This window comes from Ruditapes philippinarum, unplaced genomic scaffold, assembly GCF_026571515.1.
Source record: "Ruditapes philippinarum isolate M1 unplaced genomic scaffold, ASM2657151v2 ctg10406_1_1_1_1, whole genome shotgun sequence".
NCBI classification, from domain to species: Eukaryota; Metazoa; Mollusca; class Bivalvia; order Venerida; family Veneridae; genus Ruditapes; species Ruditapes philippinarum.
In genome coordinates, this window is record NW_026860896.1 from 3885 (window position 1) to 28231 (window position 24347).

Here is a 24347-nt window from a genome sequence, read left to right on the forward strand (position 1 = left end):
AGGAATTATCAGTACCTGTTAGTACATTTTTCAGTTGTATGATTTTTGTCAGAGTTATGGGCCCTTTGTTTCTTTTGGTTTTTTGTTTTGCCTACGTCTCTTTTACCAGTTATGCAATTTAAATGAAACTTCATAGGATTGATCGGTAACTCAAGTACTAGAGCATTTTGTCTTTGAGTAAAATATGCATTTTGGCCTGATTTTTGTGTCTCCTGCTACACAGTAGCTGAAACATGCTACAAAGTTAAGCCGCGGACGTATAGAGAGCAAACTGGCCAATCAACCAGCAATACAATCAAGCGATAATTACTGACCGTTCCTGTATTATATTTTCAACAAAGAATAAAACGAAAGTGTGAATGATTCAATAAGGGATAAGTATGGTAAATGTATGTTCACAATATAATTATGCCAATATCAAAATAAGTAAAATAACCTTTTCTTAATAGTTGTTTACACACGATGTCGTTTGTTTCGCATTTAATTTGATAAAATATGTCATATCATTTTATCCTACTTGCATATACTAGAAAATATATCATTGTACTTTTCAGCTGACCATAAAGTATAAAGTCAAGCTTGGTAACAGAGCATTTACAATTGTCATCAGATCACTTGTGTAAGTAGGATCAACTTCCGGTGCAAAAAGGATAAAAGCATTTGAATGCAAGCTTTCAGGATATTGTTACAATAAAATACCCGACCTTTCTATTTTAGCTCCACTTTTTGGGGATAATGTGAAGCTAATGTTATTTTTCACTCGTTAGCATCGGCGTTTATTAACCTTTTAAGTTGTTTATTGCTAATGACTTCAATAAAGCTGATATATGTAATATAATGAGTTCTACCTTCAAAGCTTCAGATCAATTGACAATGTCACTGGGACCTTTCATAACAAAACTGAAAGACTGGTCATTTAATCAAAGTGCATTGACTTAAGATCTTAAAATTTTGTATGTAAATGCACAGTGATACTCCCTGCCTATCATATATTGTGAAAATGACTAACAATTACTCCATATAAAATTTGAAAATGGAAAAAAAAATCTAAGATAGGTTATCTTTCTTGGTCAGGTTCTGAGTTTCTTGTGCCACATATGATATAAGAAACTATTTTTAATTCTATTAATTAAGTGACAAACATCACTTTGAATGTGACTCAATTGTAGGATGTGTACTTTTTTAAATGGAGGATATGTGTTTAGTTCAGTGTAAGATCGGAATATATTTCACCGAGTGAGCACCAAAAGGTATATTTCACGAGTGGCGCAGCCACTAGTGAAATATGAACTTTTGGTGTTCACGAGGTGGAATATGTTTCGATCTTACATTAAACTAAACAAATATTCTTTTAATTATATGCAAAGAAACGTTTAAAAGGACATTTTAACCTAGTACTAAATGAAAAGGGCGCCAAATAATAGTACTGAAACAACGTAACGGGCTCAAATATTCACAACAGTGAAATTATCAAATTGATTATTTCCTTGTTTAAAACAGTGAAATTATCTGTTTTTATTTCACTGATATATTTCTATAAACCATCGAAAAGCATGTAATAAATTGGTTTATTTGCAAATTGTTATTTGTCATAATTAGAACTGGTACACAACACTGGAGGTATAATGTGTATAAAATTTTAAAAAAATATATTAAAATGTGGAAAATGGTGCATAGAGCTTTAAATGAAAATTATTATGAGTAGTCTTCTACATTGTCCTTAATACTTTTGTATTTTTGTTTGTTTCCCGATGTACATTCATTCATTCATTCATTTATTTATAAGATCAATATCAAATTATTATTCCTTATTTGCTCTCCGTCAATGAGTGAATTTATTTCATCAAAAATGTGTATGGCCTTCCTTAATCTTTCTTCAGAAAGGGCAGTCTTGATGTCGAATATGACGTCATCACAGGCAAAGAAGACGCTCCGAAAGTTGCCGAGGCCAATAATGAGATAGCAACAGATAAAGTTGGCATTACCATATTTAATGAAACTACACTACCAGAGGAGATGATAGTGAACGAGCAAAAAGGTAACATCAAACCAACATTTTTATTTAAGGACTTGTTTAATTACTATTATTACATATACTACTATTAATATTATAATTACATGTACTAGCATTACTATCATAATTACTGTTATGATAAATTGATAATTATCATTACATATATTATTTTATCATTACTGGTATTATTATTTATACTCTTTATTTCCGCCTTTCAGCGATTACAACATTATTATTATTATTATTATTATTATTATTATAATTATTATTATTATTATTATTATTATTATAAGTATTATTACTATCATAACTAGTATTATTATTATCATTACTGGTATCATTATTATCATTATGATTATAATTACTAATAATAGTATTGTTATTATTACTTCTAGTATCGTTATTATCATTACTATTATAGTTGGTTTTTTTTCAATTTTTACTGTTTTTCTTTTTCTTTTTTGTATATTTTTGTTCCGTTTCGTTTCACTTTTCGTTTTTTGATAGGTTTCTGTGTATAATTTCAGTTCCGGTGAATGTTCCAAGTACAGATGCTGTAAAATGTCAGATATACGAGGCTACAACAGGGAAATGTACTGGGGATTATATCTGTGACGTCAGAGATGGAAGTCCAGGCTGTGTGTAAGTATGAGCATGTAAATTCAAAAAACGTTCAATATAAATTGTTTTTGTCAGTGCAAAAGTATTATTTATTGTTTTGTCTGTAATAATGTAAACTCTGAATAGTATACAGTAAAGTCCCTCTATTAAGACCACCTATAGGACAGGAGCAAACTGGTCTTAATTGTGGGATGGTCTCATTAGTGGATAATTTTAAGGTAAAAGGGATTTTTTTATTCTTTTAAAAAAAGTTTAATGATTGAGACAAGTGCCCCATTTGTGTTAAAATTCTAAAAGTTTTTATTGACCGTTTACAGGGGTGGTTCAAGCCGGTGGAAAGGGGTTGACCTGCAAGTGTGGTCATTTTGTATGAATATGTTTAAACAATAAGTATTGTAACCTTCAAATGTGAAGATGTCAGAGGCCTTATGTTTAATTTGATTAGAACATAATGCTATTCCGGAGACATAGATATTAATGATTAAATTCTCATTGGTCTAGGTTCAGTGATGTACATTATTCATCCATCAAATAAGTCTTTAGTTCTTCACTAAATGTATGTGCAGAAGGCAACTTTAGTCAAATCTAAAATCTATTTTCTCACCTTACTTTATAAGCGAGATGGTCCTAATCAAGAATCCTCTACCCATTAACATAAAGAACAGAAAAAAACCTTTCTTTTAAAAAATGGTCTTGATAGTGGGATGGTCTTAATTCCGGGGTGGTCTTAAAATGGGTTTCTTTGTACTTTATTACTGTTTTCGTTTCTGGTATGTTGGTGAAGAGGTAACAATCATTAACTTTTATATATTTTCTTTTTCAGACGGAAGGATGATGACGGTAAGACACATAGTACACATTTATTTAAGTCAATCTTAATTATATTCCAAATCAATGCGAACGCTCACTGTAAATTGTAGACATCAATTTGCTATTTCCTTACATAAAATAAAAAAAAAATCAGATATTATTGCATATGAGGAAGCAAGACAATTAGTCCTACTTTTTATCCATCGTAATTCAATAGTAATTGGAGATTGAAATTTATCTTAATTTACTATTTCTAAATTAAGGAAAATCTTACGTTTTAGTTAGTTTTTGTAATAAAGAATACTTAAGGGTCTTCTCTTACTCATTGCTCCAAATATTAAAATTTCAAGAAATTATTACTTTTTATAATTTTAGAAAAAATATAACATTAACTTAATTGTATTTTAGTTGGAGTGTTATATAAAATGTATTTATGATCATATTTCAGATAACCTAGGTTTAATCCTCGGTCTAGGTATAGGAGTACCAGCATTACTTGTTGCCCTGGCTGTAATAGTGCTCTGTGTAGTCTACTATAACAACAAAAATAAACTTCTACGCCGCAAATACAGGTACAAACCATGATTTGATTCACTCTGCAACTGAGATTTGTATGTATATACTTAAGTTTAGTTATTGTCTTTAATAATAGTTACTTTCATTGCATAAGTTCTGACTCAATGATCAATAATTATAGATAGAAATCGTTTTTTGTTGTTACTGTTGTTTGTTTTGTTGGGTTTTTTTGTTGGTTTTTGTTGTTGTTGTTGTTGTTTTTGTTGTTGTTTGAGTGTCCAAAGTTCTAAAATGTTCATACTCTTCTGGCTTTATCATCATATGCTATGTTGATATGCCATAAAATCCATTTCATGACATGAATAAAAGAATTATTAATATGACCTCGTGTGTACTATTTGATGGGATATGTGATGTGTTGGTATGGCGTATGGTTCTTCCTCTGACTAAATATGTGATGTGCATTTCAGGAAGTATTTACCTTATGATATATTTATAAATTAATTTTCTATACAATTCAGGGGTGACGACTATGACGAAAGAAGTAATGAGATGTACGACCGGAAGTTGCCTGTTCGAGCCAATACTGGCCCCCCGACCTGGCCGTTCATAGCGTCCCCGGAATACGCAGAATATGGTCCTTACTCTGATTATTCTAGAGATGGTGGACAACGTTATTTACCATCTGAAGATTTCCATGGACAATATGATAACCGTATGTAATAAACATGTACTCTAGTATTCCAAACATTTACTATTTATTGTACTACTATTTTAATTCACATTGATAGCCGTGCGCCAGTGTGTTTGATATTTTTTGGAATGATTTAACTATTTTTTCTGCTATGAGCATTATATGAAATCCATTTGGAAACAGTCTGTGAAATTACTATGAAAATTAAAGGTTGGCAAGGCAACATCAGAGGACATGGTCACGTTGTACGAATGTATTTATTTATTTATTTATTTACTAGTATTTATTAATTTATTTATTTATTTATTGTAATCTTAGTTATATTTATATTTTCAGAAGGTGCTCACGACCGTGATAGTAACAATTATACCTGGGACTATTTGTTCTCTCACCTGCGCCCTGGTGAACAGGTAAATGATGATATCTACTTGTAAATATTATCTCTTAATTTGCTGAATAACTTGAATGGAATTGTCCAGCTTCCATTTTGGAACCGTTCATTGTCAAATTTAGGGATTTCAAAACGGAAATTTGTAGATTGTCAGCCAACAGTTTAGGGCGTCGTCAAATTAAATGGTAGTGCAGGCTCTCTGGCTCTATGCTGTTTGGAAAAGGCTAGTCCATTTCGGTTTCAGCAGGTTTGCATATCCACGAGTGACACGTCTCGTGAGTGCCAAAAAAAACGAAAAGAAAAATGATTGCTAAATAATGGTCGCCGCATTATACTTAATTAAATTTGTAACTTTCATGTCCCAATTATTTTCATGAATTATCAACTCCAATGGCTCTTACATTGAAGCAAATTACAATAATTTAATTATTATATCAATAATTCTACAATGTATTTCCTTACAAATTATCAAATTTTAATTCTGCATGTGACTTTAAGTTTACGGCACACCGAAATTATGATGCAGCAGAATTACTTTATATGAAAAAAAATTGAAAATTGCTTTATAAACTGACAGCTTCTGTGTATATAGATTATATACATGTCACATTATCAAATGAAAAATGACGTCACATACTAAATCTAATGCGATGAGATTCTTTACTAAAGATATTTGATATTGTGAAGCGATATGTCATATTAAGCCATATTTTTAGAACAACTATTTATAATATAGTCTTGTTAAGGTCTCAAAAAACTATTCCTTTTATGGATAACTTTGATAATTATATTTTTCATTTTTAATTATGTTTTTAATTATGTTTTATATAGCGATATTACCCTTATTACAACTAAGTGGTGAGCATTTTATTCTACCGGGCTACAACTAGGATGTTGTGTAAGACATGTAGACCCCATACATTAAAATTTTATACATTTTGTGTATTTTATACACCGAAGATACGATATTTCCTTATTAATGTGAAACCTTGTCTAATAAACACAAATTATACATTATAGTATATAGTTAAAGTGCACAAAATGGTGATGGGAAGTTTCAAATTTTATTACATGTATATTCAAATTTTGTAATTGTGTCCACAATATGTGTATATGATACAAAAATTAATTCATAAATTGGGTATGTCTTTATGGCATCAATATTTAATACTAAACGATGGAATTTAGAGATATGCTAGTATTGGATTCTATTTTTGGTTCACTGTATTTTCATATTTATGGACTTTTATTGAAATATCTGCTAACACTTGATGTATAGTTTTGCAAAGGGTCATGACGTTACACTAACAAAACTTTTATTTTTGTAAAGGTCATGGTGAACGGTGTATTTATATTTACTGATGTCTTTATTATGAAAAATAACTTTAAGAAAAAGATCTATTTGTATTTTATATTATACAATACCTGATGAATGTAAGATAACACTTTTAATAATATTTCTAGACAGTAAAGACTTTAATGAGCAAAAGGTGCCTTTTTGTATGTATATTATTATAGTTAACAAAGATATTTGATTATCCGATAGCAATCTCATTTTAATTGTTTTCTGCATTTTTTTCAGTACCAAATAAGAAGACCAAAAGTTGATTACAAGTGATGGAACTAACATAATTGTGAACAAAATGAAAATCAAAGAAAAACGACAATATTGTTTGGTGCACAATCAAATTTTATCTGATCTGAAAGTATTGTTTTAATTTGATCTGAAAGTATTGTTTTAATTTGATCTGAAAGTATTGTTTTAACTAGATCTAAAAGTATTGTTTTAACTAGATCTGAAAGTATTGTTTTAACTAGATCTAAAAGTATTGTTTTAACTTGATCTGAAAATATTGTTTTAACTAGATCTAAAAGTATTGTTTTAACTAGATCTAAAAGTATTGTTTTAACTTGATCTGAAAATATTGTTTTAACTTGATCTAGCTTGATCTGAAAGTATTGTTTTAACTTGATCTGGAAGTATTGTTTTAACACGCACACCGACATTCATTTTTTGTAGAATAAATGAATTAATATGATTGCAAATTAATTTTTTTCAGTTATCATACAATTTCAGATAATTGTTTACATTTTCAATGTTTCAAAAGGAAATTTAACCCTGTTATATCGTATGATTATTTTAAAATTAATTTGCTCATACGCATTACACATGGCATTTATATCGTTTTGTTGACGTCATATTCTTATTAATCATACCTCAAATATCGTCCATTTTTATCTATATTTATTAATCAGAACTTTGACAATATTCCGTTTTTTTTTTTGTCCGGAAACAAATTATTATTGTTGTCATAAATAGTAAAACAGATATCATCGTGTAAACCACGTGATCGAAACGGTTGTAAATTGTTATGGGTATAATCATTAACTCAGTCAGAGTAGAAAATGAACAATTGCTGGCATTTTTTTAATTTAAGTTTTCCAGTGTAAACTTTCACTAATTAGAAACTGAAAACATTTTTGTTTACATCCTTTTTTAATTTATCTTTCGCTATTTTCACTTTCGATTAATTTAAAGGATTACAAAAACCGGTATTAATTATGCTTATAAATATCAGATAAAAAAAGAACCTTGCAAAAATAATTGTTAGAGGTCAGTTGTTAATAGTTGTAGATATTGTTCAATATAGTATATACATTTACATAATAAAATTGTTAATATTAATAATATGTATACATTTATTTAATTACATTTAGAATATAGCTGCCGATTTTGAAATTAATCAGACGTCAACTTTGACTCCTTATCATGCTTAATATCTTAAAATGGACTTGTCCATCTTTAATCTGGACAAAAACCATTCACTTGTAGGGAAAACCTTAAAACATGAATTGTAACGAACAGTTCAGGTGACACGGCTGTTCCGGCTGAACTCGGTCTGCGCTGATCACGTGGGTTGAATCTAATGTTGTTACTTTTTCAATGTATGGTTCAAAGCATAATATAGCTATTAAGAGTGTGTATTCTATGAGTTCTATTTTTAGCATATTATTTTTCTGTGTTAATTAGGAGTGTTCAATCATACTATTTTGAATATGTCATAATAATTTATTCACATATTCATTTTAGTCTCTATATATATTTGAAGTTATAGGAATACATTTGATAAGTCTTGCCATATTGTTTTGTTTATAATACTCTAGAAAATATCTGTATATTTGCAGTTCTTAAAATAGACCGATATACAAAAAGTTAGACAATTCTGTGTTGTCATAATATAAGGTTATAATGTCCGAACATGTGATGTCCGAACATGTGATCAGAACTTGTCTTATAATTTATAAAAGATCTGCGTAAATCCTGCTTCATTTTAATACCAAAAAAAATTATTTAAACAAATATCGCTTTTTATATCGTTCTTTATAAATTTTAGCTTTAAAGAAAAAACACACATGATGAAATGAAATTACACCAAAAACATGGGTGCTAGGTCATGAAAATGTGACGTAATATACATGTTTAAAACGTCATCTTGTTAGATGAGTGTGTGTTTTCGTGTCAAATTCATACTTTGTCATTACAATAAGCCATTATTTACATACATACATTCATACATTCCATTTGTAGAAAATATATTATAAAATAAAATTATTTTATTTTTGTATAATTTTATATACGAATAAATATTATATTAAAACATAATGATATGCCTTTCTTACTTGAATTAAACATTTGTGTTGTTAATAGTAAAATACAAATATGAAAATGGTATTCATTTACTAGTGAAGGACTATTGTCCAGACGCACAAGCGGACATTGAACTTCATTGACTGCTTTGTGTCTATGAAGGAAACACCCTAATATTCCCTAGAAGTGTTGGACAACTGAATCAGAGTCAGTGACTTTAACAACTGCCTCATATACCCCAAAATTACATCTTATCTTTTTTTATTTTCACTTGTTTTTAATTGTTATACATGTAATACTTTTTACCGAACTCGTCATCTCTCACAATTTATAGCGATAAAATTTAGACAAGAACGCTTACTGTAGCAGGTTTAACCGTGTTTCCATGGAGACACATTTTAGTTACCTACCTTTAAACATTATATTCAAGACTCAGTTAGGAGTTGTAACATTCTACAAAAGGTGCGAGGTTTTATATTCAGCATAAAGATGTTGTTAACCATAACCAGTATGATTCAGAGTAACATACATTATGCTTACACATTCAGCGAAATGTTAGTTTGACCATGATTTTTTCATTAAAAATCAGGCTCATTTGACCTTGATATTTTTTTCTTTTAATACTTTATAACATTTACATAAAAAGATTATTATGTAGCAGGTAGTATAATCAAATTCAACTCATCCTGATAAAACTATTGCATATGCGAAAAGCGTATGTTACAAACATGGATCCTTCCGTAGGAACCTGCCATGCCTTGAATGTAGATATTTAAAATCATTTATTGTTAATGGGTTTTTTTTCCGTTGGTATTTATAGCGCTTTTACATAAAAAGGCTTTGGGCTTTACATTATAAGCTGTTTACTTCTGCATTATCTTAACAGAATCACCATTTGTACAGACTGACGTATACATGTTCGGGAACAATTGTGCATATGTATATTAACAGATGCACATTTTTTCATCTGCCAAATTTCTATTTTTAGAGATATATACACTAAACAGATGTTAGGATGTCTGTGTATTTGAAATTCTTTTGGTACCTGTAGTTGTTGTTCCATTATTTCCTGATGTGTTACGTCATTATCAGTGTTTCCATAAAAAAACAGATCGAGTTACTGGGAGCGAGTAGGAGCACATGGTAGATACCGGTATTTGATGGATTCGAGATGAAACAATCTTTGGGATGATTTTTACGGACGCCTAAATACAATACCGCAAATATGTATGCATATTAGTGAAAGTATGAAGATTACCCTCTTTGATAAGAGATTGGATAAACCTTAATGTACATGTACGCATTATAACCCTTTGTTTTTGGAAAATTCCCGGTTATTTTGTTTTTCCCGGAAAAAGCGGAATGAACCAGAACTTTTTAAGGGAAAAAGATTTGTTAAAAATTAAACTTTTTGAGCCCTTAAAAACTTTCCCCAAAAAAAGCTTTATTATCTACTTGGGATAGGGTTTTCTAAACTTTTTTGTAATTTTTGGGGAAATCAACAAAAAAAATTGCCACATAAAAGTGATTTTATTTTCGTTAAATATTAAAAAAGTAATTTTTATTTATAAAAAACCCCTCCCCCATGGTTTTCTAGATATTCCCCTTTTTAATATATTTTGGGTCCCCTTAAAAATAGTTTGCCCGTGCCGGGGGTTTTAAAATTATTAGGGGCCCAAAAAAGAAATGCCCCCAAACCCAAAATTTAAAACTATTAAAATCAAAAGCCTGTACAGAAATGGGTTTTTTAAAAAATTGGGGGAAAATTTTAATCACTTCCGGTGCTTGAAAAAATAATAAGAAGGGGAAAAAGGGAAAATTTAAGGGGAAATCAAATAAAAAACCCTATGATTTTTGAATAACCCCCAATGTTTCCCTAATGTTAAAATGTACTACCGGGGAAATTCCCTTTTCCCCGGGGAAACGACCATAATAATATACTGTATCATTTTTTCCCTTACCCATAAGGGTATAGGGCCCAAACATTTTTTTTAGTTCCCAGCCCAAAACCCAAATTTTTAAAGAAAATGTTTTTTAATTCCCCAGGAAATTTTTAAAAACCAAAAAAAAAAAAAACGTTTTGAAATTTTATTTGTTCGGGCCCGGGCTTTAAAAGGGCCGAAATGGCTTTTTTAAGTAAATTTGGTGTATAGTACCCAGGTTTGAAAATACAATAAAAAAATTTACTTTCGAAAGTTTTTTCGTATAAAGTTAACAAAAACAACAAAAAAATTTTTGGGGAAATTTGGGAAAATTTTCATATCAGACAGTAAAATGTTCTTGAATAAAATATTCGTCATATAAATAGAGGAAATTCAAGTGCTTTCTATAAATATAGGATTAATTTTCATCGAGTGATATGAAAAAAGATATTTCATTAGTGGCGGTAGCTACGAGTGAATATGACAATTTTCATACTATAAAATGAGAATCAATCATGTATTTATAGAAAAAAAGCTTGAATTTTCTGTTTATTATATACAATTTCTCTCTTTTTGACATTACAAGTTAAAAGACATTCCCTAAAATTTGTGTACTGGCAGAATTTAGAACAAAGTAAGTAGTCCGGCAAGTGACCAGTGAAAAAAAAAGAAAAACGAAAAAAATGTGTCATTGCAGTGAAAAATAAATTTTTACACTGAAAATAAGGAAAATGAAAATACGCATTTTATTCATGAATATTTCTCAAGATTTCATTCATAAGTATATAATAAATGTTCATACTGTATCACATAGAAAATTATTAACATGTTTATTTCAGGCATTATGTATAGGATATCGACCGAGTACGAGGTCTTTCCTAAACAGAAAGATCGATGTACGAGGCCGATATCCAACTTACACACCGTTAAACTATTGGCTTGAGCTGCATTTGATGTAATGCACAAAGATTACTTTTAACACAGTGCATATATATACAAGTAAGCTTTTATTAACGTTCTGTTTAAATATATAATTTGCATTTAACTCTGCTTTTCCCTTTAAAATAATAATAAAAAAGCTAAGTGTGTAATCTGTCAATAATAAAGCCAATGGATCTGTAATAGAAGGTATGTAAAAGAATGAATAATTATGTTGATTGTATTTCGTATCAGACATTGTTGTTTCTAGGACATTTGCTGCCGGACAGTTGCCCTCTCGGACATTTGCTTCCTGTTTTTTTTTTGCTTATGGCGACTTGTCATATGTCAGAGGGCATCTCTTGTATAAATTTTAAGTATGTAATTTAACAATGGAAACGTTTTATTTCATTAATTTTACGGATGTTATTTTGTTTTGAGACACAGAATTAATGCGCGAAAGTTTAGTGTATTGAAGCATATAGAACGGAATTTCGACAATAGGGAGATGAAGTTTGGTACAATTTAAAACAATGGAATATTTCAACTTTTTTTAAAACTGGGGGGGGGGGGGGGGGGGGGGGCAAATGTACGCCTCTTCCAAGGATATGAAGGAGCAAATTCCACCACAGCAAACTTCCGAGGGGGCAAATGTCCGGATACCCAGGAGACACGAAAAGGCTTGCATTTTGAATATTTTTTGTCTGAGATACATGATCCGATATTATATTTTATGTAGCAGATTATAAATTGTTATCGATAAAACATGATCGTTTCAGCATATAAATTTGTATACTAAATCACCCTATAACTTTATTAACATTTCATTTAATCAAGAATTTTTTAATAATACAGTTTTTACCGTTTCTATCGGTATTTGAAATTATAATGGGTGATGTGCCCATTGTAGAACAAATCCACTTTAAGTACTTGTATATGCATGATACTATATAGCAAATTTTTGAGTATATTTATACAAAATTCTTTTAACGATTGTTGTGTTGTAGCATTCTTTGAGACTAAGTCCTTGCTTCGACGGTTTTCAGGGCATATCTGTTTTTGATTTTTTCGCCGCGTTGAATAGAACGGCAAATGCTGCCAACTCAGTAGAGTAAATAGAGGGGGAGGGGATAAACGGGGATTTAACAATCGACGTGATCCCGCGGTTGGGACTATTCTGCTATTAACCAGTGGGGTAGCTGCGGTTTTTCCAATATAAAGCCTATTCCAATGGGCGTTATTTTTAATCACCCAAATTCGTTTGAAACGGAAATATTCTCGTTACATTTTTTCAACATGAATGTTCGTACAATTTTTAATGTACTATGGAGGATTTTTCTAGAACGTTTTTAAGAATGTTTTTAAATGAATTTGAAGCTCCTATTTGTGTTACATTGTTGACTTAATGACAGAAGATCCGCTTACCATTAATATTCTCTTTGAAAAACTTTGAGATACCCTGATCCATAATTATTATTCAAATCATTTATATAGGGATGTTGGAATAATTGCTAAGTGCATTCATACAGGAATGTTATGACAATCATATACATTTTATTTCATTTTCATTTTCTATTGCAGATCATGTTGTCTTTGCATGCGCATAGGCAGGTCTATTTTTTCACGTGTTTTTCATGACCGGGTCTGTCTGACTAGAGCAGACCTGTGCACGTGCAAAAGATAGACCTCATAACGGACTTTCTTTTGTTTAACAGGTCTATCCGAAAAATATAGACCTGTCACAAACAATAGAGGAGGTGTGTAATTTATATGATTATCTATATTTGAAATTGCAGACCACTCCACTTTAAATAGGGGTTGTAATTGTAAAAAGTAAAAGAAATCCTTACATGAATTCATTAATAAGGTACCAGGGTTATGCAGTATGTGTTGTGTAGCCATGTTCTGACTTGGGTTCAAGTTTCCTGCCAGACATGCCCTTAACCATATCTCTTACTCATTTGTATTGGAATTCGAACATAATTAAGAACACATCATTTGTAAGAGGAATGTGGGCGTCGAAATTGTAAACTTAATGTTTACAAACAAAACTGAAAAAAAAACATTTATAAAAAATTCCACAGAGAATTTTTGAAAAAAGTAATTTAAATTACATATTTATTTAAGATAAATAGAAGAATGCAGATTGAAATCAGATCAAAAAAAAATGATGGAAAAATTTTAACGAAACAATTTATTGCGCTACCCCTTTGAGAGACATGGGAAATTTTTGGGAGAATTCCACCTTTACTTTATATTTGCCAGTATTTTGCTGCGAATGGAACAATTTTGTGTTTTTCCACAGTAACGATATTAATACTACCTTCCAAGTTCCATGTAGATACGGTACGCGATACTTTCATTTAGAGTATATTTCGTCAAATATGTATACATTATACGTTCAGACCCATTTTCAAATATAAATGTATGCATCAAGTTTTGATGTAATTTACAGTGTAAATTTTCTAATTCCTGAAAAATGTAACAAAATATTGCAAAAAAATTGGTTTCGAATTCGTCGATTCTAACCGTTTTACACGGAGAATAAAACTTTTCTAAAATCGCGAAATTACACGAAGTTCCATATATTGTTAGTTGCTAAAAAACCTAATAGATTTACTTTAAAAATTTAAGCATGGTAAAATATTTTCCATAGTCTAGATTTGTTTATTGCCTAATACTTGATCAGGTTTGATAAATAAGATATTGTTCAATCGTACGCGTAATATATGTCACACCAATGTTTCAAAAATCCTTTGTAACCAGCGAGTAACATTTATGTCTTTATTTCGTTTAACAAGTATTTGTCAACCAGATATCAATATGTAGGTAATATAAGAGTTTTATGCATGCAACTAAACATACAAATGTGCGATCTAAAGGCATTATGTTGATCGTTATCTTGTGAAACTTAGGCATGCTTTGAATTTCTCATGATGTGAAAAATAACAATGAGTCGATCCGACACATATTGTCCGCTCCGTTCTTAAATACAGAAACAGGCGAAGTTGGGCGACTCAAAGAGTAAACGAACCCTTTGCGACACGTGGTTTTAAATGTATCACTCTGTGAAATAAACCGTACAGTGTCAATAATCCAATATGATGAAAAGTTAACTGATTCTTATGGAAATAGAGTAATGATGGTATAAACTTTAAAATCATCTGTAAATATCATTTCTATGTAAGGCATATTAAAAAGAACGGACTGAAAAAAAGAACAAAGCATTGGAATTTCTCCTAGAATGATAAAAATTCGAAATCAACATGTTTACATGAATTTGATACAAATCTGATTTAACTGCTGGTCGCTATTTTTAGAATTATTACCTATTGGTGAAATTATTTGCTATACATAACAAATAATGTCTGTAGATTTACAAGGTTATATTTTTTTTGTTACCTGTATTATTCTTTCGTTCTGTTTCTGATATTATGCCATGAACAATTGCTGACGCACACATTCATATGCATGACTTTTTAAACACATTTATATAAAAAAGTTTCCATTTGAAAATGCATGATAAAATATTACGATTTCCTTTTTGTGTAAAAAAAAAGAATTTTGTCTTTCTGGAATATTTATGTTTCGGTAATAAACTATAATGTTAAGATATCAATTAAATATCATTCTATTGACGATGAGCCAGATATGTGGCCCAACAATCATTTATTTCTGTCTGATAAATCATAGCAAACGTTTATCGACTTCCAGAAACATGCATGGATAATTGCACGTTCTTAGAATTATTTGGGTGGAATTTTACATCGTTTTCCATACAATGCATGTACTTTTTCAATTGTTTGATGTACAATGTATATACGTTTTACCAAATCGTTATCACTTTGTTTGTTGTGAAAGAAGGATGGGGTTCAAGCAAAGATATTATAAATACTTATAATTTTCTACCTATTGTGTTACTTTTACTTCTCACACGTGCACAGACCAATCCTGGTTATCATACTCTACATCGTTTACAAGATCAAATCAGAGCATGCATGTTTATTTTCTTCAAACACGGACCCCCGGGCGATAACAGATAGATATGTTGATATACATGTCAAGATGTTATAAATATAGATATTCAATCAACAGAATGATCAGCATTTGACTGTTCAATTAACATGTACTTAACATAATCTTTATTCTATAATTCCCGGATGATAATAATATAAAAATAAACTTTGTTTTTGCCAATTGTATTTGAAAATGTTGCATGGATTCGGTAGACTGAACGAAAATGATAAAAGAAACAATCATACACAAGCATAATGCTTGATGTAAAAAACAAACAAGGGGGATAGAAAGTATATAACTTTAAAGGATATGAAATGAAAGATTTGATTTCACACACAAATTTTATATTTTCCTCATTTAGTTAAGTTAATATTTAACATCCTTAGTATGAAAATGTAAAAAGGTTTTTCTTAATATAGGATTCGAACCAAAGTTCCCAGTGTTGTAAAACCGCTCAGACACCAGTCTCATTTACCAAGTCATCTTGCCCTTTACAAAATATAAGGCAAATGTTATAATTTTTAAATCTATCATACATTTTTTACCTTATCTTTCTAAAACAATCATGAATATTCCGAAATATTGTGGGCGTTAATGTTCTTTGCGCTGATAATTGTTTAACTCCTGGAAGAGATGTATCAAATATACTTTTACCACACAACATTTTATGAATAGAAATATGAATTTATTTATTTATTTTAAACGGACGTATTTTTATTATTTCATCGCAATTTGAGTTATCCTATGCCTATAAATAAAATAACGGGTACTGATAAAATATTGAAACGTTATAACTTAATGTTTTATGAGCAGTTTTTCTTTCAGGTTAAAATAAATAGGAAAAACAGGAAAATCCTGTATTTCTCATTCTCATTATTTGTATAAAAGATAAGCCTGGTGCTGATTATTTACTCAGAAAAAAATCCCTGGTATATTTAATGCCAGAACTCATATCAATGCATTTCTATTGCTTTTATATACAACATCTACTTTTAAATATTTTTTCGAGGAAAAATATCTGTTTAAAATAATAAAATACAGAGAACCTTTGTAAAAAATACAAAAAGAATGACTGAGATAATTTGTAACTTTGCAATAATTAGTTTTGCTTTACACCGGTTACTGGCAAGACGGGCTTACAGACCCCCACCGGAAATTGATCTCACCACTGCAGCAGACGATAAATACTAGCACGTGCATTTGATGATGATCATTTATCAATATATTTACAGCATAAACTCAGAGTTACGAATTAGCACATGCTGAATATCACTCCACTTTCACCACCGAACGCATTCCAATCTCATCATTTTGCAGTACACACATACACTCAAGTATCCTAGGAACGGTGCCAAAATTGATTATGCTCATTGTTAGGAATGTTTTTCAATCAGTGTGTTACCTTCGTGGCCAACAGGCAAACTTTCTCGTCTGCCAAAAACAAGCGCCAAATGTCAGATATACTCTCTAAACAGAAATTCAGAGATATATGCTATAAAGTCTAGGTTTTCTTACCTGTAATGAAAATAAATACCATACAGTTCCGTATATCCTTCAAATATGCGAAAATGATCAACTATAAACATATGTTACCGTTATTTGTAATAAAAGAAAGTTCATGGTGAACATTTTACATCTCGACATGCATTTGAAAACATGTCTTGCTTTGTTGAAACATTATACATAGCTCAAGTGAATTTTTTATTACTTTACCATGCAATATCATAGTACGATCTTAATCTCTGACCTTTTATTTATGCATAAAAATTCATCATGCATCAATGAAGTATTTTTAAGGCGCATTAAACATCAGAAAAGAAAAATACATTTTAACTCCAATAGATAGGGCAAACATGTGTTACACTGACTGTTTTAAAAATGGATTTGGAACATGACAGATGTTTATCACCTGAATAAAGAAGCGCCGAATTTACAAAAATGTGACGTTTTAGGTAGGAAAATGTAAACAAAGTAGTATTTCCAGTTCCATACAAAATAATATGTCATTATAATTGTTCTAATTGCCAAAATGCAAAATAAAAGATGCAAACGATAATTTATTAATATGGCCGATAAGTATATATTTTTGGAAACTGTAAAGGAACACCACAAATATATTTAGAAAAAGAATGGAATAAAAACAATTATTATTATATCATTTTTAGAGCTTAATGTGCTTTTATGTTCACCTGTTACACGAGCAAATTGGCCACAGTCCTTTTATTTAACAATTCATTTTACTAATACATACGAAAGACCGGTAGGGACATTTCAACTTCATGAATTCCCGATTTCAGCTTCATGAATTCTCGATTTCAACTTCAAGAATTCACGATTTCAACTTCACGAATTCACGATTTCAACTTCACGAATTCACGATTTCAACTTCACGAATTCACGATTTCAACTTCATGAAGTTGAAATCGTGAATTCATGAAGTTGAAATCGTGAATTCGTGAAGTTGAAATCGTGAATTCGTGAAGTTGAAATTGTGAATTCGTGAAGTTGAAATCGTGAATTCGTGAAGTTGAAATTGTGAATTCGTGAAGTTGAAATCGTGAATTCGTGAAGTTGAAATCGTGAATTCACGAAGTTGAATTCACGAACTTGAAATCGTGAATTCATGTAGTTGAAATCGTGAATCCGTGAAGTTGAAATCGTGAATTCGTGAAGTTGAAATCGTGAATTCATGAAGTTGAAATCGTGAATTTGTGAAGTTGAAATCGTGGATTCACGAAGTTGAATTCACGAAGTTGAAATCGTGAATTCATGTAGTTGAAATCGTGAATTCGTGAAGTTGAAATCGTGAATTCGTGAAGTTGAAATCGTGAATTCATGAAGTTGAAATCGTGAATTTGTGAAGTTGAAATCGTGAATTCACGAAGTTGAAATCGTGTAGTTTAAATCGTTAATTCATGAAGTTGAAATCGTGAATCCGTGAAGTTGAAATCGTGAATTCGTGAAGTTGAAATTGTGAATTCGTGAAGTTGAAATCGTGAATTCGTGAAGTTGAAATCGTGAATTCACGAAGTTAAAATCGTGAATTCATGAAGTTGAAATCGTGAATTCATGAAGTTGAAATCGTGAATTCGTGAAGTTGAAATCGTGAATTCGTGAAGTTGAAATCGTGAATTCGTGAAGTTGAAATCGTGAATTCGTCAAGTTGAAATCGTGAATTCACGAAGTTGAATTCGTGAAGTTGAAATCGTGAATTCATGAAGTTGAAATCGTGAATTAAAGTGAAGTTGAAATCGTGAATTCGTGAAGTTGAAATCGTGAATTCATGAAGATGAAATCGTGAATTTGTATAGTTGAAATCGTGGATTCACGAAGTTGAATTCACGAAGTTGAAATCGTGAATTCATGTAGCTGAAATCGTGAATTCGTGAAGTTGAAATCGTGAATACGTGAAGTTGAAATCGTGAATTCATGAAGTTGAAATCGTGAATTTGTGAAGTTGAAATCGTGAATTCACGAAGTTGAAATCGTGTAGTTTAAATCGTTAATTCATGAAAGTGAAATCGTGAATCCGTGAAGTTGAAATCGTGAATTCGTGATGTTGAAATTGTGAATTCGTGAAGTTGAAATCGTGAATTCGTGAAGTTGAAATCGTGAATTCATGTAGTTGAAATCGTGAATTCACGAAGTTGAAATCGTGAATTCGTGAAGTTGAAATCGTGAATTCGTGAAGTTGAAATTGTGAATTCGTGAAGTTGAAATCGTGAATTCGTGAAGTTGAAATCGTGAATTCACGAAGTTGAATTCACGTACTTGAAATCGTGAATTCATGTAGTTGAAATCGTGAATCCGTGAAGTTGAAATCGTGAATTCGTGAAGTTGAAATCGTGAATTCATGAAGTTGAAATCGTGAATTTGTGAAGTTGAAATCGTGGATTCACGAAGTTGAAATCGTGAATTCATGTAGTTGAAATCGTGAATTCGTGAAGTTGAAATCGTGAATTCGTGAAGTTGAAATCGTGAATTCGTGAAGTTGAAATTGTGAATTCGTGAAGTTGAAATCGTGAATTCGTGAAGTTGAAATCGTGAATTCACGAAGTTGAATTCACGTACTTGAAATCGTGAATTCATGTAGTTGAAATCGTGAATCCGTGAAGTTGAAATCGTGAATTCACGAAGTTGAATTCACGTACTTGAAATCGTGAATTCATGTAGTTGAAATCGTGAATCCGTGAAGTTGAAATCGTGAATTCGTGAAGTTGAAATCGTGAATTCATGAAGTTGAAATCGTGAATTTGTGAAGTTGAAATCGTGGATTCACGAAGTTGAATTCACGAAGTTGAAATCGTGAATTCATGTAGTTGAAATCGTGAATTCGTGAAAGTGAAATCGTGAATTCGTGAAGTTAAAATCGTGAATTCATGAAGTTGAAATCGTGAATTTGTGAAGTTGAAATCGTGAATTCACGAAGTTGAAATCGGGAATCCGTGAAGTTGAAATCGTGAATCCGTGAAGTTGAAATCGTGAATCCGTGAAGTTGAAATCGTAAATCCGTGAAGTTGAAATCGTGAATTCGTGAAGTTGAAATCGTGAATTCATGAAGTTGAAATCGTGAATTCGTGAAGTTGAAATCGTGAATTCATGAAGTTGAAATCGTGAATTCGTGAAGTTGAAATCGTGAATTCGTGAAGTTGAAATTGTGAATTCGTGAAGTTGAAATCGTGAATTCGTGAAGTTGAAATCGTGAATTCACGAAGTTGAATTCACGAAGTTGAAATCGTGAATTCATGTAGTTGAAATCGTGAATCCGTGAAGTTGAAATCGTGAATTCGTGAAGTTGAAATCGTGAATTCGTGAAGTTGAAATCGTGAATTCACGAAGTTGAATTCACGAACTTGAAATCGTGAATTCATGTAGTTGAAATCGTGAATCCGTGAAGTTGAAATCGTGAATTCGTGAAGTTGAAATCGTGAATTCATGAAGTTGAAATCGTGAATTTGTGAAGTTGAAATCGTGGATTCACGAAGTTGAATTCACGAAGTTGAAATCGTGAATTCATGAAGTTGAAATCGTGATTTCACGAAGTTGAAATCGTGAATTCGTGAAGTTGAAATTGTGAATCCGTGAAGTTGAAATCGTGAATTCGTGAAGTTGAAATCGTGAATTCATGAAGTTGAAATCGTGAATTTGTGAAGTTGAAATCGTGGATTCACGAAGTTGAATTCACGAAGTTGAAATCGTGAATTCATGTAGTTGAAATCGTGAAGTTGAAATCGTGAATTCGTGAAGTTGAAATCGTGAATTCATGAAGTTGAAATCGTGAATTTGTGAAGTTGAAATCGTGAATTCACGAAGTTGAAATCGTGAAGTTCAAAATTTGAATTCATGATGTTGAATTCGTGTTAATCGTGAATTCGTGAAGTTAAAATCGCGAATTCATGAAGTGTAAATCGTGAAATCGTGAAGTTGAAATCATAAATTCGTGAGGTTGAACTCGTGAATTCACGAAGTTGAATTCACGAAGTTGAAATCGTGAATTCATGTAGTTGAAATCGTGAATTCGTGAAGTTGAAATCGTGAATTCGTGAAGTTGAAATCGTGAATTCGTGAAGTTGAAATCGTGAATTTGTGAAGTTGAAATCGTGAATTCACGAAGTTGAAATCGTGAAGTTGAAATCGTTAATTCATGAAGTTGAAATCGTGAATTCGTGAAGTTGAAATCGTGAATTCGTGAAGTTGAAATTGTGAATTCGTAAAGTTGAAATCGTGAATTCGTGAAGTTGAAATCGTGAATTCGCGAAATTGAATTCATGAAGTTGAAATCGTGAATTCATGCAGTTGAAATCGTGAATTTGTGAAGTTGAAATCGTGAATTCATGAAGTTGAAATCGAGAATTCATGAAGTTGAAATCGTGAATTCATGAAGTTGAAATCGTGAATTCGTGAAGTTGAAATTGTGAATTCATGAAGTTGAAATCGTGAATTCGTGAAGTTGAAATCGTGAATTCATGAAGATGAAATCGTGAATTTGTGAAGTTGAAATCGTGAAGTCAAAAATATGAATTCATGTAGTTGAATTCATGAAGTTCAAAACGTGAATTCGAGAAGTTGAATTCGTGAAATTGAAATCCTGAATTAATGAAGTTGAAATCGTGAATTTGTGAAGTTGAAATCGTGAATTCATGAAGTTGAAATCGTGAATTCATGAAGTTGAAATCGTGAATTCGTGAAGTTGAAATCGTGAATTCGTGAAGTTGAAATCGTGAATTCATGAAGTTGAAATCGTGAATTCGTGAAGTTGAAATCGTGAATTCAAGAAGTTGAATTCATGAAGTTGAAATCGTGAATTCATGAAGTTGAAATCGTGAATTCGTGAAGTTGAAATCGTGAATTCGTGAAGTTGAAATCGTGAATTCATGAAGTTGAAATCGTGAATTTGTGAAGTTGAAATCGTGAAGTGACGAAGTTGAATTCATGAAGTTGAAATCGTTAATTCATGAAGTTGAAATCGTGAATTCGTGAAGTTGAAATCGTGAATTCGTGAAGTTGAAATTGTGAATTCGTAAAGTTGAAATCGTGAATTCGTGAAGTTGAAATCGTGAATTCGCGAAATTGAATTCACGAAGTTGATATCGTGAAATCATGTAGTTGAAATCGTGAATTCGTGAAGTTGAAATCGTGAATTCGTGAAGTTAAAATCGTGAATTCACGAAGTTGAATTCACGAAGTTGAAATCGTGAATTCATGTAGTTGAAATCGTGAATTCGTGAAGTTGAAGTCGTGAATTCATGAAGCTGAATCGTGAATTCTTGAATTCCGTATTTTGAAAACGGGAATTCACGAAGTTTTAATTGTGAATTCATGAAGATGAAATCGGGAATTCATGAAGTTGAAATGGCCCTACCGGTCTTTCGTAAATACATGTCCACGTATATCACTGTATATTCATGGGCATAATGCATAATGCCAATATCCATTTCTGATATAAATCTTTAATCTTATCGTGCATGCTGGCACAATGTTTTTATTTTTACCTTTATTAAAATATATTTACGATTCATTAGTAGATTTATCAATATTTTTTGGTTGATATGGTATCTTTATACTGACACCATTATTTCATTTGAAAATAAATATAAATCATCAAAATATATACCAGTTACACAGATCCTTGTAAAAAAGGCTAGTTTCCTACGGTTTGTAGAAAAGATAGGTTCCATCCACTCACCCTGTCTCAACCCTTTACAAAAATAAATAATTCTTAACAATACAAATTTTATTCATGCTGGTCAAAATATCTTTCTTCTGCCTCTATTTATTTAGAAATATTCAATTCTTAACGTTTTAACATTTCATTTGACAATTGCCTTTTATGAAATTTAATTAATATTGTTATTTTTTGTATCAGATAGTATTTCTTGTTTTAAATGTTATGATAAACAATGACATTTATAATATATTAAAAATTCTTGCGAAAACCATTTTTAACATTTTAAAAATGCCGAACAATTAAAAAGCTTATTAATGTAATTATTCTTGTAATAAGCATCATAGTTTATAATGCATTGCTTATACAAAGTCAGCAACGTTTTGATGTTATTTCATGCGCCCAAAATATATGTAATTATGTTATTTAGTTTGTAATTCACTTTTAGAATGGCAATGTACATGCTGCATTATACTTTAAGACCTATTATTGAATGTATGTAGATGAGACTGTAAATAATATGTTAGCGTGAGTGAGCCAATTGTTTAACTTTATTATTGTTACATGTGCATAATCAAATACATATAATAATTACATTTATATACATTTAAAGCATCCAGCCCAATGGGCCTACAAGTCACCATTTTAAAGATTTAATCATGCTTCATATAAAAATATAACATGCATTTGTGTATTAAAAGTTGTAGCGAGAGTTAATATTGACGGAGAAATAATAACAGAGTCTACCCATGCCAGTATGCAACGATTACTTGTATATCATTTTACAATTAAAACACTCATTTCTTTGTTTTCTTGTAAAATATCTCAGACACAAACTGAAATTGATCCAACATAAAATGTTCTATGACTTTTATTACTTTTTTAATGACCTTTTGATTAATTATGTATGTATGTATATTATATGTTACCCTTGAAAACATGTCATTATTGTATATTAATTACTCAAACTCAAAATATACATATACAAAAATCTTTTTCGATCTGAAAAATGATATATTGCATATTTTATACATGATATTAATGTGAGCAGCAAGCAGTCCTTTCTATTTTCCAGTAAACATATATAAATATAAGTAAGGAAAAAGTTAATTATAAAGAATATGTAGGAGATCTTTGTGGGAACAAATGTTATCCCCATAGATACCAGATAACCGTATGCTAGTCCTGCATTGTAAACCATGATCGAAACCTACTGTGATGATTATTACTTTTCAACATGTTCCGAAATCATAAACTTTAATCAGTATGTTTCAGCAGAAACTGCCACGGGGGCACGTGTGTTTTCACAGTTCTATGTTTTCATCTGGAATGTTTGTGGTCTTCGTTTAGTGAGGTTATTTATAGGGAACCAATTTAAATGCCCATAACACATCATAAAAGTTTGATAGGAAGAACATTTATTAGTGAAAATATAAAAGAAATTAAATATTTTTGTAATTATATAGCTTCTTAAACGTAATTTTTTTGTTACAATCTCATATTATATTTTAATATATCCTAAAATATAATAATCAATTCATTCCACTGGGGTGCTGCAAGACTTCCAATGCGATGTGAAAGCGGGCAATCTGATGTAAATATTGTAAACATAAAAAAGGTGAAAAAAAAT

At 30.8% G+C, this 24347-nt stretch overlaps 1 protein-coding gene across 1 annotated transcript; it reads left to right on the forward strand.

The window, feature by feature from the left end:
* The first annotated feature begins 380 nt into the window (after positions 1 to 380).
* Positions 381 to 8710, forward strand: LOC132713789 (uncharacterized). The gene is made up of 9 exons (XM_060696465.1): positions 381 to 389; positions 555 to 619; positions 1881 to 2038; positions 2542 to 2656; positions 3459 to 3475; positions 3894 to 4017; positions 4483 to 4676; positions 4992 to 5065; positions 6629 to 8710. The coding sequence occupies exons 1-9, from the start codon at positions 381 to 383 to the stop codon at positions 6662 to 6664; spliced, it is 792 nt and encodes a 263-aa protein (XP_060552448.1). The 3' UTR covers positions 6665 to 8710.
* Positions 8711 to 24347: the final 15637 nt, after the last annotated feature.

Excerpts from the sequence above, each read along its gene's own strand:
- LOC132713789 (XM_060696465.1), top strand. Across the intron at positions 620-1,880 it reads ATTGTCATCAGATCACTTGT|AAAGGGCAGTCTTGATGTCG; the intron begins GTAAGTAGGATC and ends ATCTTTCTTCAG. Across the intron at positions 4,677-4,991 it reads CCATGGACAATATGATAACC|AAGGTGCTCACGACCGTGAT; the intron begins GTATGTAATAAA and ends TTATATTTTCAG.